Source organism: Miscanthus floridulus, chromosome 8 (assembly GCF_019320115.1).
Source record: "Miscanthus floridulus cultivar M001 chromosome 8, ASM1932011v1, whole genome shotgun sequence".
In the NCBI taxonomy this organism is placed as follows: domain Eukaryota; kingdom Viridiplantae; phylum Streptophyta; class Magnoliopsida; order Poales; family Poaceae; genus Miscanthus; species Miscanthus floridulus.
In genome coordinates this window covers 94,156,325-94,169,767 of record NC_089587.1, presented here as the reverse complement: position 1 = coordinate 94,169,767, position 13,443 = coordinate 94,156,325, and the positions used below count along the sequence as shown (strand labels likewise).

General features: G+C 50.3%; 2 protein-coding genes and 1 pseudogene across 2 annotated transcripts; 1 reads left to right on the top strand and 2 right to left on the bottom strand.

The window, feature by feature from the left end:
• The first annotated feature begins 1,164 nt into the window (after positions 1 to 1,164).
• On the top strand, positions 1,165 to 1,873 carry LOC136472963 (uncharacterized; annotated as a pseudogene).
• Positions 1,874 to 5,280: 3,407 nt separating this feature from the next.
• On the bottom strand, positions 5,281 to 7,329 carry LOC136469597 (uncharacterized). The gene has a single exon (XM_066467725.1). It carries the CDS (start codon positions 7,327 to 7,329, stop codon positions 5,281 to 5,283), a length of 2,049 nt encoding a protein of 682 aa, XP_066323822.1.
• A 737-nt stretch (positions 7,330 to 8,066) lies between these two features.
• On the bottom strand, positions 8,067 to 8,948 carry LOC136469596 (vegetative cell wall protein gp1-like). The gene has a single exon (XM_066467724.1). The coding sequence runs from the start codon at positions 8,946 to 8,948 to the stop codon at positions 8,067 to 8,069; it is 882 nt and encodes a 293-aa protein (XP_066323821.1).
• Positions 8,949 to 13,443: the final 4,495 nt, after the last annotated feature.

The following is a 13,443-nucleotide window of genomic DNA, read 5'->3' as shown; positions in this document are numbered from 1 at the left end:
TTGGGTGAAGCTAGAGATATTGCTGTGTCAATTCTCGAGGCCTCGTCACATTTCCTGTCAAAGCAGATTGCAACAAAGTTCTAGCAAGTGGCCTTTCATCCACAAGACATTCCTAAAGAGAAGAGTTCTATGTGAAGTGGATCAATTACAAGCCTAAAGCCTTGGAGTTGGACATTGTTTATCTAGAGGGTAGATTTGGGACTTTGTTAAAAAAATTGATCCAAAGCAGAGTTTCTCTTCTCAACACTCTCAGCTTGTAGATAGATGTACCAACTGAGCCCCTTTGGCATCTGCCTTTTAGATGATCAGCTGATCACTGTATATGAGAAGTATTGTACAGAAAAACAGTCACTTGAAAACAGAAACATAATTTTGAACTACTTCTTGTTTTACTGTTATAAATCATATGATATAATGACCCAAGTGTATAGCATCCGCCCAGAAAATTATTTAATAAGAAAAAATGGTGCTCCAAAGATGCTCAATACCGGTGACTGTTATTAAAGTAGTTAGGGCGCGTTGTTCAAGTTGATCATTACATGGCTTTATTATGAGATGCCCACGTTGGTAAGATGCAATATGTTGCCTCAACAACAAGCAGCAGATCCTTGTCCAATGGATCTTGCTAACTACTACTAAAGCAAGCCAGCTCCAACGCACGAGGTAGAGCGTGTAAGTAGCACGAGTTGTGTAGAATAAAATACCTACTGGCATTTACGACTGGGCAACAACTACATAACACGTACTTCACCAATAATACTTGGTTAGTGATCACTAAACTAATCTTTGGAGCATGCAATTGGGTCAAGATTGGCCAGTAGAGTAACTAACCTGTTGATTCGTGTTGCCAATAGTTGGAGCATGACAATGTGATAGATCACTGGGAGAATAGCTGGCGCACTAAAAAATTGGTAAACACACGCGGCGTGATGAAGGCAACAGATTCCTTATGCTGCTGCCAGATCTCAAACCTTGATAGACAACATTGAGGAGATGAAATGGCAGGATTCTCTTTGTCTACCATTCAAAAGATGTTGCCTCATACCCTCTCTCTATAAATAGGTCTAGGCTGAGACTTGAATCATCAGGCAAAAATTTTACCTTCTCATTTCTTCCACCTCATTTCAATACGCAAAAAGTTTCAGCCACAGACTACAGATCGATATGGCTTGCCATCTTAGGTCGATAAGCTTGCCGTCTAGGCGTCAGTCCAGCGAAGCTGCAGTGCAACAAGAGTTGTCTATTCTAGAGGCGATCATCTCCTCACCATCCACATGTATTGTCACGATGTGTGACGGTTTGAGGAGGCTTGGAGACATCTACAATAGTGTTGAGGAGATGACTCACTTGCCAAGCAACCAAGTTTGCTCTTCCGAGCAAACGAAAATGCTTGATGGAGAAATTGAGTCTTCTCTCGAGCTGCTGGATCTCTCCAACACCATGCAAGAGATCTTTGTTGAGTTGAAGGCTATTATCCAAGAGCAGCAAGTGGCTCTAAGAAAAGGAGATGGTGCAACCGTTCAAGCCAAGATCCAGTCTTACAGCCGCTTGGTGAAGAAGGCTAAACAGTCTTTCAAGAAGGCAAGCAAGAAGGCCACTTCTGACAAGACAGACTGTGCAATGATCAGGCCACTGACCAAGGCCAGGGAGATTGCCATCTCTCTACTTGAGTCCACGGTGCAGCTCCTGTCAAAGCAAATTGAAGTGCCCAAGCAGTCACTTGTCTCGAAGGCATTTTCCAAGAGAAAAGCAGTTGTTTGCGAGGAGGACCAACTACAGGAGTTAGAGTGCAGCATTGGAGATCTTGAGAGCGGAGCAGGACACGATATTGGTCCAGAGCAGGGTTTCTCTCCTAAACATCCTGAGCTCATAGATACTCCTTGTTGCTTTTGACATCCTGTGATTGGCATCCGCGTTTTTGAGGATTAGCTAATCTCGATGCAGTTTTCTAAGATGTATAGAGTATAAATGTACAGAAAAATTCAGAAAGGAAAAAAGGACACAGTTTTGATCCAATTCATGTTTGTTGATGTGATTTTGTGCATTCAGTATGGATTGCTTTGTTTTCATATCCTTATTTAGTGGATCTTGCCCTGCATACAAGAAGCATGCCAGATCACAGCTACAATGGTTAAGCTGAGATAGCAGAATAAATTCGTCATCCAGATTCCCCCTACCACGTTTGTGTAGTATGGCACTGCCATTGAACAATTCTTGTTTTGCAATGGATGTTGATTCCTAACCATGTATTGAAAAAACTAATGGCCTTAACTGCCGGATCATTTTCTTTCAAGAGTAAACCTGGGCTGCGTCGGTTCCATCGTGAGAGTTGAGACTAAATATACATATAGATGTTAAGATGATTAATAAATTTCGCAAATCCCTAAGCCCCAAAGATAACCAAAACTATTGAAAAAGTGGTGTGGCACTGTGGCATTCAAACTTTTTTGGGGCATTGGGCTGCAATCTTCCAAACAACTATCAACTGAATCATTTCACATCCGAATCCAAGCAATTTCAGGTGCCCTAGACCTCTAGACCGGCTCAATCGGCCAAAGTGAATGCAAATCGAAGGTGCGTGTGATCGGGAGGAGCCGGATGGCACGGTCCATACCAGACGGGGTTGTGTAGGGAGCTTTCAGTCCCCTGACTCACTACAGGAAAACGCCTCTTTGCCGACTGCTTGCCCCGGTCGGCAAAGGCATAAACCCAGTCGGCAAAGGCTTTGCCGACCGCAAAGCCACGTGGCAGTCGGCAAAGAGCAGTCGGCAAAGCCTGGGTCGGCAAAGGCGGATTTGCCGACTACCACGTGGCACACAGTCGGCAAATCCTTTGCCAACTGCCACGCCAGCAGTCGGCATAGCCACGTGGCGCCGTCAGCCCTGACGGCAGGCTTTGCCGACTGCTGGTTCCTCGGCAGTCGGCAAAGAATTTTTTTTTCAAAAATTGTTTGCCGACTGGCCGCCAGCTCGGCAGTCGGCAAAGAAAGAAAATATTTTTTTTTGAAATGTTCTTTGCCGACTGCTTTCGGAGTTGCAGTCGGCAAAGATTTGACCTCTTTGCCGACTGCCTCCAATTGCAGTCGGCAAAGACTCTGTCCTGGGGTTTTTTTGCCCAGCTTTGCCGACTGTAAACAGTCGGCAAAGCTGGAATTTTTTTTTTGCTTTTGTTTCCTGTTTTCTCGCATCAAAACCCTGCAAAATCACAAATTATAATCCAATTTCACCAGAAGCACCGGTAGCACCATTTATATCACAATTTCATCACATTTGTCGCCAACATCACCACATATATCACAATAACGCACAACATCACATATATCTCACATATATGTCACAATAACAACCACACAAGTGCATTACAACCATCACATGAAGTCCAACACGTCGAACACCACAAGTCGACGTCCATCACACGAAGTTCAACATAACAAGTCTAGGTCCATAACGAAGAAAAGAAATACATGACAACAACTTCGACGATACGGTGGATACATGATAACAGAATCGACAAGTACCTAGCTCGTCGCGCCGTCCCCGGTCTCGTCGTCCGCTCCGCCCCCAGAGCCCCCAGGGTTTGCCCACGGAAACCCCCTTGGACCAAACTGAGGCGCCTGCGCGTACTGCCACCCTCCGCGCACCGGCGGCCACGAGTACGTCGGAGGAGGGCCACGCGGAGGTGGATACGGTGGATAGGGTGCAGGTGGTGGATACGACATCATCTGATGGCTGGGACCTCCAGGAGATGGGTTCGAACCCGCCGACTGTACCTGCACAAGTTAAACGCCAAGTGATGTCATTAGTATCTGCAGCATGGACGCACAAGTTAAAGCAAGAGTCAATATACTCACCGGGGTCCCTCCAGGAGCGACAGGAGCAGGCATAGGAAAAAACTCTGGAGGAGGAGGCGGTGGAGCGAACATTGGAAGAGGAGGCGGTGTAGACGCCCCGGGCGTCTGCATGGACTGGAAGAAGCTGGCCATGTTCTGCATCTGAGTGTTGTAGTGCTGCTGCAGGCTTTGCTAGTAAGCCATCTGTTGCGCCATCATCTGCGTGTGCAACGTGGCGATCCTCTCCTCCATCTTGGCCTCCATCTGGGCCTGCAATATTACATCCGCAGTGTTGATTGTATGTACAGGTGCGAAACGAGTGAACGACGAACGAAACGGCACTTACCTGTGACGCTGACTGCCGCCGGGGCGCTACGGGGATGTCGCTGGAGCTCGTGGGCGTGGATCGAACCTGGGTCAGCGTAGGAACCTGGGACGGGTCGAGGGCGTTGTGGGCCATGTAGTAGCGGCCGTGCTGCTTCCCTGGTCCCAACCTCTGTAGGAGGTCTGTGTCCAGGGGCTCGGCGGTTGGGTCGAACGTCTCCCCGTAGCGCTGGCGAGCCGCGACGGTGTACTCGGTGGCCTTCTCGTAGGCGGTGGGGTTGGTGTACGCATCGGGCCCGTCCTCCGGGTTGTAGACGTTGTTCGGATCCGTCGCCTTGCCCTTGTGAGAGAGGAGGTACACGGTGTACTCGTTGATTTCCTGCCCACCGTGCGTCTACGTCTGCATTGAAAACACAAACATGGTTACAAGTATTGACAATTGAGCGCAAGGATTAAGACATGAACGGACGCATACCCATCTTGTCGCGAACTGGGGGAGGGGCTGATTCCCTTGGTGGTGTGACACCCCTTGCATCTGCGCGCGGCGGCCCTGACGGTCGGCGCGCCTCGCGTACGCCTCATCCGTGCGCCACATGCGCACAATCTCCGTCCAGCATTCCCTGTGGTTGTCGCACCACGACGGACACACCTGCATGACATCAAGTATTTGACATGCGAGAAGATTAGTGTAATGTTTCACTGAAGGAATCTGAACGAATGTTGTCATACTTAATTACCTGCTCGTATTGCGCTTGGGTGAGGTCTGCCTCCCTCGAGTTCATTCTCTGGCGGATTTGGGGCTTCTTGATGTTCTCTCCAAGCACGTTGGCGTGGAAGTCGCGGATGGCCTGTATGCGCGCCTCATGGTACAGGTCCTTGAGACGATCTTTGCAGACCGCCTCCTGCACTCGCGCCGCCTGGGCCGCTTTACCCTCCTCGCACGTGAAGAAGTCCTGCACACAGACACATCATGTAGCATTTCCTTTTTGCAAGAAGTCCGACGAATGCGTACTATTTAGCAATGCAGTGCGATGAAAGACTCACCCAAAACTCCCTCTTTATCTTTGCCGCGATGGTCTCGCCACCCTCCTCGATGAGGTAGAAGTGGGACCACTTGGTGGGCACCTTCATCTCGCCGTTGACGTTGACAAGGCCAGGAAGAAGAAGCTCAACTCTGCCAGGACGCGCCACACATGCTCTGGGAGGTATCCCCGGGTCATCGCAGGAAGGATCCGCTCAATCCATATGTGGAAGTCATGGCTCTTCATCCCTAAGACTTTCATAGTCTGCAAGTTCACACCCCTGCTCAGATTCGCCGCATACCCATCGGGGAACTTTAACGTCTTGATCCACTGCAGAACTTCCTTCCTATCTGCCCTTTTCAGGATGTAATCGGCCGGCCCCCTTTTCCATTTCCTGCTGGGCGCAGGGGTCTTCATCACCAGGTTTGGTCTATCACAGATCATCTCCAGGTCCAGTCTAGCCTTGACGTTGTCCTTCGACTTTTTGCCAACGTCCATGAGTGTTGCCCAGAGTGCCTCGGCCACATTCTTTTCTATGTGCATTACATCGATGTTGTGTGGAAGAAGAAGGTCCTTGAAGTAGGGGAGCCTAGTCAAGCCCGATATATGAGTCCACATGTGGTCCCGAGCATATCCCTTAAACCCACCTGTTTCCTCAGGTTCGAGAGCCTGTATGTCGGCAAGGATGGCGGCAGGGCTCTTAACCTGCGGAATGGGGCCGGTGACTTGAACGCCTTTCGTGAAGTGCTTTACATCTAGCCTGAATTCATGGTTCTCAGGCAGGAATTGGCGATGCTTGTCGAAAGAAGAAAACTTGCCGCCCTTGGCCAGCCAGGTGAACATCACATCTGCCTTGCATGTCGGGCAAGGGAACTTCCTGTGAACACACCACCCGCTGAATAAGCCATACGCCAGGAAGTCATGCATTGAATACTGGTACCACACATGCATTCTGAAGTTCCTCTTCGTAGCCCGGTCGTACGTGAGTACCCCCTCTTCCCAAGCAAGTTCCAATTCATCCCACACCGGCTGTATGAACACACCCATATTGTCGCTCGGGTGTCCAGGTATTATCAGCGTCAAGAGCACGTTCTTAGGTTCAAACATGACGCCGGGGGGGAGATTGAGGGGGATCACAAACATGGGCCAGCAAGTGTACGGGGCCGCCATCATTCCAAACGGGTTGAACCCATCTGTTGCCAGCGCTACGCGTACATTCCGAGCCTCCATAGCCTTGACAGGATTCATGTTATCGAAGTGCTTCCATGCATCACCGTCCGCCGGGTGTACCATCTTGTCAGGATGGTATCTTTTGCCATTCTTGTGCCACGTCATCTGTTTCGCGGACTCCTCCGTCATATACAGCCGTTGCAGCCTCGGTAGGAAAGGAAGGTGCCGTACGACCTTCTCGGGGACCTTAGACTGTTTCATGCTGCCATCAGAGCCTTCTACCAACACGAACCTAGAGGCATCGCACTTTGGACAGGTTTTTGCTTCCTCGAGGTCTCCCCTGAACAGGACGCACCCCTTCGGACAAGCATGGATCCCCTCATACGGCATCTTAAGTGCACGAAGGAGCTTCTGTGTAGCGTAGGTGTTCGTCGGCAGGACATGATCTGCCGGAAGCAGTCCCCCAACAATGCTCAACACGAGATCGAAGCCGTCTCGACTAATGCCCAGCTGTGACTTCAACCCTATTAGGCGTGAGACGGCATCCAGTTGTGTAAGCTTTGTCTTCTCGTGAAGGGGCTTCTGTGCCGACTCCATCATGTCGTAGAAGGCCTTCGTGGTTTCCTCCGGATCTTCCTCCACATCCATTCCTTCGCCAAACCGTGCTTCGTGGAAGTCTGCCATCCCGGCATCGCCATCATACTCCTCGAGGACGGGTCGCACCACCTCGTCCCTAATAGGATGGTATTCACCATGGTGGCGCCAACGGGTATAGTTTGGAACGAACCCGTGCTTGAACAGATCTCTCAACACCTGAGCCTTTACTTTCTTCTTCTTGTTCCTGCACTCGCTACAGGGACACGGCATCCGAATCGACCCTTTAGCAGCTGGGCCAAATGCATGCTCCAGGAACTTAGTCGTCCCCCTGATCCATTTGTGGCTCTTACTTGCGAAGCCCGAGTACATCCACTCACGGTCACCCATGCTCTGTCATGCGGCAATGTTAACATGTGATAAAACCAGCAAGTGCATCTACAACGCGCTCCTACCATCTAATAGGTGAAGGATAGGTCCTAATCCCACCCGAGCATGCGCAGACGAGGTTAGCTTCCATGCTCCGCTCCCGTCCGAGACGGAATTTCGGCAGCACCTCCCCGCTGTTCTCCCAATACACGTCCCGACGGGGAGAGTGTGTATCCAGAGAACAACGGGGAGGTCCTGCCGAAACTCTGACTCGGACGGGAGCGGAACATGGGAGCTAACCTCGTCTGCGCATCCTCGGGCTGTCCAAATAACGTGGACAATCCGAAACGGATACAGTTATACATATGCGAAGAACGCATGCTTCCAACCGTATCCGTTTCGGACGGGAGACGCCTAACTGGGTAACGCGACCTATGACTACATGTGGCGGAAAGAGGGGTCATACCGCAGGTGCCGGTGAAGAAAGGCTAGCGGGGCAGTGCCGAGTCGTGCTCCTCCGGCTAGCCTCCAATGGGAGCCCTCCTGAAAAAGAAAAACAATTAGTGAGAACGAAAAATTTCGGCAGCACCTCCCCTGTACGGGAAGGTTACCAAACCTGCAAGAAAAGATGGCACGATGGCCGACAAACACATATACATGTCAGGCACGATGGCCGACAACCACAAATGTATTTCCAATCCATGCAGAAGAATATAAGCAGGTATTAACAAAGTAAACTACTACTACTAGTAGTACTACTACCTCGTCGTCACGGACGGCGTCACCGGCGCGTGGAGCAGAGGCGCGCGCGAGGATGGCGAGGCGGGGACGGCGCGGCGAGGTGAGGACGGCGCGGCGAGGTGAGGACGGCGAGGCGAGGACGGCGCGGCGAGGACGGCGACGCAGGGCCAGCGGACGGCGAAACGGCGCGCGGACGGCGGACGGCGCGCGGACGGCGGACGGCGGACGGAGCGGGGCACGCCGGATCGGGGCGGGGCAGCGACGGCGCCGGGGCGGGTCGGGGCGAGGCCGCGGCCGCTGCGGGGCCGACGCCGGAGCTGCACGCGGCGGCGCGCCTGGCCAGGGCCGGATCGGGCGGGGCAGCGCCGGTGAGGGGCCTGGGCGGGGCGGCCGGCGCCGGGAGGGGCCCAGCGCGGGGGGGCCAGCGCGGGGGGGGGGGGGGACGCGCCGCGGGGGTGGCCCAGCGCGGGGGGGGGGGAGCGCGGGGGGAGGGGGGGCGCCGCCGGGGATGGCCGCGCCGCCGAGGAGGGACCAGCGTGGGGGGGGGGGGGCGCCGGGGAGGGCTGCGCCGCGCGGGGAGGGCACCGCGCCGCCTGGGAGGGGGCGCGCGGCCGCCGGGGAGGGCGCGCGCGGCCGGGGGAGGAGGTGGAGGGGATCCGCCGGCGCGGGAGAGAGGGAGGGGAGGGGCGCGGGGGAGGGGGAGGGCGCGGGGGGGGGATGCGCCGGCGGCCGGCCGGGCGACGGCGTCGACGGCGGGGGCGGCCTGGGTGGCGGCGGCGGGCGAGCGGGTTATTTGGGGCAGGCGGGTGGGATTTTGGGGAGGGGAGGGCGGGCCGAGCGGATAAGGCGACGTTTTTCTTTTTTATTTTTATTTTTTTCCCTTTGCCGACTGCCAGCATGTGACGCAGTTGGCAAAGGTCTATTATTTTTTTTTTCAAAAAATTATTTTTTTTTAATTTTTTTAAAAATACTTTGCCGACTGCTCTGCTCCCTGGCAGTCGGCAAAGGTTATTTTTGATTTTTTTCTCAGAAATTCTTTGCCGACTGCCATCCTCCCTGGCAGTCGGCAAAGGCTCTTTGCCAACTGCCACTGATGGCAGTCGGCAAAGAATTAATTTTTTTTTTTCGATTTTCGATCCCAGTTTTTTTGTGTTGCCTTGCTACAGTAAGTACATGATATATTCCAAGTTTGGGGTCATTTTGATTTATTTTGCTATATTCCATTGATTTTTTCTGTTTCTTTGATTTTTTCTGGCAGCTCCAGATTTGAACTGCAGGTACATGAAATAATGGAATCCGGCGATTCAGAAAATGATATTCATGATGTTTGGAGTATGTTGAGGCCGTGTGCGGGGCCTCGCGTGAAATTTCGACCGTGTTGGTGTCGGAACACGCCGAGCCACGCGCGTGAAAAGTGTTTTTAAATTTTATAAAATCGAAACGGAGTCCGAAAATGACGAAACTTGACGACGTGTCTTGTCATCGCATGCGGAGGCTGTGGTAAAAATTTGAGAAAGTTTCGAGCAAGTGGCGACGTCGGGTGGCTAAAACCTGGACATCTAACTTGTGGAGATGTCCAGGTTTTAGCCACCCGACGTCGCCACTTGCTCGAAACTTTCTCAAATTTTTACCACAGCCTCCGCATGCGATGACAAGACACGTCGTCAAGTTTCGTCATTTTCGGACTCCGTTCCGATTTTATAAAATTTAAAAACACTTTTCACGCGCGTGGCTCGGCATGTTCCGACACCAACACGGTCGAAATTTCACGCGAGGCCCCGCACACGGCCTCAACATGCTCCAAACATCATGAATATCATTTTCTGAATGGCCGGATTCCATTATTTCATGTACCTGCAGTTCAAATCTGGAGCTGCCGGAAAAAATCAAAGAAACAGAAAAAATCTACGGAATATAGCAAAATAAATCAAAATGATCCCAAACTTGGAATATATCATGTACTTACTGTATCAAGGCAACACAAAAAACTGGGATCGAAAATCAAAAAAAATAAAAATTCTTTGCCGACTGCTAGGGAGGATGGCAGTTGGCAAAGCCTGCGCCTTTGCCGACTGCTGACGGAGTGGCAGTCGGCAAAGGTGACGGTGTGGATGGCGTCAACCATGGCCTGCCTTTGCCGACTGCAATTCTTTGCCAACTGCCTGGCAGTCGGCAAAGCCAGGCAGTCGGCAAATCCTGCTTTGCCGACTGCAGGAAATTCCAGTTGGCAAAGGGACCTCTTTGCCGAGTGTCAAAAAAAAACAGTTGGCAAAGAAAATTGCAGTCGGCAAAGAGCCAGTTTCCTGTAGTGACTTGACCCTGCCGCGGTCTTCGAATTGTAGAGCTCCTCGTGGTCCTCCCATCCGCCGCAACGCACTTCTCCACCTCGAGGCCACGGACCCGGCTACTCAGCAATGCATTGGTGGCGGGGTGCAGTGGACGCCGACCGCCCGAGGGTCCAACTCATGGAGTTCCATCTCCTTCCGCCCGAGTTTAGCCCGCCGGACGCCGACCGCCTAAGGGTCCAACTCGAAATGAAGGGATTTTTGGAAAATGATGAGTAGGGATTCCCTCCTCCTTAGAGTAGACCTAATGATTACTCACAGGATTATAGCTCATAATATCCAACTCATGATCCGATCCAACTCGATTCAGAGCAGAAAACCCGAGCAGTATGATCCGAAAGTGCTTTAGGTTAAACTCAGGCTAAAAACTTTGACACGTCTTTTTTTCGATAATGATACCCTTAGGCTTCGTTTGGATGTAGATATTGGAGGGCTTAGAATTGAATTGGGTTGAATACCAAATAACACTAGTTTTGGAAATGGATACAATATCAAAGGTATTGTTTGGATGCAGATGAAATTGCTAGATAGAATTCACCTGAGTGGCAAATACCAATTCATGTTTGGATATCCATAGCATCAAATTGGAATTGACAGACAACATCTCATCCCCTCTGGCTCCACTTCTTTGCGACAGATGGGAGCACCACGAAGGGCACCTGTTGCCGCCCATGGAGAGGAGCAGTCGAGCAGAGGTGGGAGACGAATGTAACACCCTGGGTGTTAGTCACGAGTTAAGCAGCGAAATTGGACTTAAGTAGGATATGTCAAGCAATGATTGTGATCTCTAGTTCATAATCTAGAAATAATGATGAAGGTACCCCTTTCATGTGTCTCACATCCATTTCCATCTGCATTGACTATTAGAAAAGTTTCATGAAGTTTGGAGCCAAAAAGTCACATGAAATGATAAGTTACATTTTTGCTTAAATTGCTTCATTTAGCAAATGGAAACATGGGATGTCGACCTAACCTTGCAACCTTGCTCAAACAACTCTAATTCAACTCATGAACAAAAGTCATGAAGGGTTCGTGTTGATCAAATGTCAAGAAAATGCTTCGAAGTGTGAGAATAGCTAAAATTATCTTCTCATGATATGATTTTGACCTATGTTGACCAATTGTTTGGAGTGCTTTCATGGAGTTGTACCTTAAATAAAAGTTGAAGTTTGAATAGAGTATAACAAACTTTATTCTTGGACTAAACCCTGATTCAACTCCTAAGTGGCTCAAACAGTGGCCTCAAGTTTGAATGCAATGCTATTTTGGCCCCTCTGAAATATTTCTAAGTCCCTGATTGACAACAGCGAGTTGACATGTTGTGATATTTTTATCTTCCAAATTTATATGGTAACTCAACTGGGTTTCTTAATATCAGTTGAAGTACACTTTGTGCTGGAAACAATGAAGCGCGTCTCATCAAGTTTGGAGTTCATCTGGATCTTTGAAGGTAGTTTCAAAATCAGCAAAGACTAACTGTTTCCAGGAGTTAACTGAATCTTGGTTTCAGTTTCGTGTACCCCACTTTAGAGAATTTTATCTTCCTAACCAAGCTAAAATAGTCCATGATTCTTTAAGAAAAGTTGCAGACTAAGAGGTGCACAACAAACTTTGTTTAAGGGTCATGAGCTAGTTTTGTCCCTAACTTAGTCAAACTGGGGACTCAAAACTGAACTCAGTGTTGTTTTGGATCTCGAAAAATTGGCCAAGTCTAGAATTTCAGTGGCAATGATGATTGGCATCTCGCGTTCTCAGATTTTTGTTAAGCAACTCAAGTTGAGCCAAATATAAAAGTTGGACTATATGTTTTGGGGAAGAGCATGAAAAAAGATGGCACCATTTTGACTTGGTTTTGACCATCAATTCAGATTTTTGCTAATGGAGAGCTCTAATGGTCGGGCACCCTTAATAGAAATTGTAGAGCAGTTCGTGGGCTTTAACTTTGCTTTTAGGCCCAAGGTCCAAATCGGCCCGTAGCTAGCCCAATTCGGCTTTCACCTTGCCCACTTCACTACACGCCACGTGCTCCGAGAAATGCCGATGCGTCATCCATGCATGAGTGCGCGCCCCACCATGGCTGGACGCGTGCCCCGGCCTCCTCACTCGCGTCGGTGTAGTGGAGCGCCAGAGCGCTCACCTGCTCCCCATTCTTCTCAACCACGCGCTCCTCTCGGTTCCCTTCCTCTCTCCTTCCTCGCTATGTGCTCACGCAGCAGCAGCCACCAAGGATGTTGGCAACTCGAGCTCCCGCTGCTGTTGTTCCCTTGCCTCTAGCCTTCCTCTGCTTAGGCCGGCAATACATTTGCTTTCCCCATTTTGCGCCGCTGCCCCTACCCCGTCAGCTCCATTCGCCGCCACTGCTCCTCTCCGCCGGAGTAGCCACCAGAGCCGTATCTGTCGCGGGCTCTTGTGCCGTGGCCAGGAGGGCCACGGGCTGTAGCTGGTCGTGTCGTGGGCCAGGCGCGGCCACGGCCGAGCCCGACCGGCCCCTCCCCGTCGCTGCCGGCTCCCGCTAGCCAAGGTCGGCCGGCCCCAAGCCGTGCTCTGCTCCGTTCCTGTGAAGAAGAGAAGGCGAAGGACCTCGCGCAACAATAGAAGAAAAGACAGGGGGTGAAGTGAACAGTCGTGACTCAGGGGAATAGTACAGAGAAGGACCTATTCATTGGAATTTATTTTCGTGGAAGTTCAGGGGCCTCAATGTAATTGTGTTTTCCTTTATTGCATTTATTTGGCTAAAAATTTGGAAAATCATAATAAATCTTAAAAAATCGTAAAATAGAAAATGAATACTTTTTGGAATACTTGAGAGTAGATCCATGTAGTGGAGTCATAATATGACATGTGTCAGTAGAAGGTTTTTACTGTTTTTATTTATCTATGTTAATTAGGGTTTTCTAGGGATAAATTCATATCTAAAGTTATAGTGCTCCAATTGCTATGAAATTTTTATTATAGGATACCGATTCTATGTGTGTACTGTGGTAAAAATTTCATGGTAATTGGATATAGTATGGTTGAGTTATGAATTTAACTTGATTAATGCTTGATA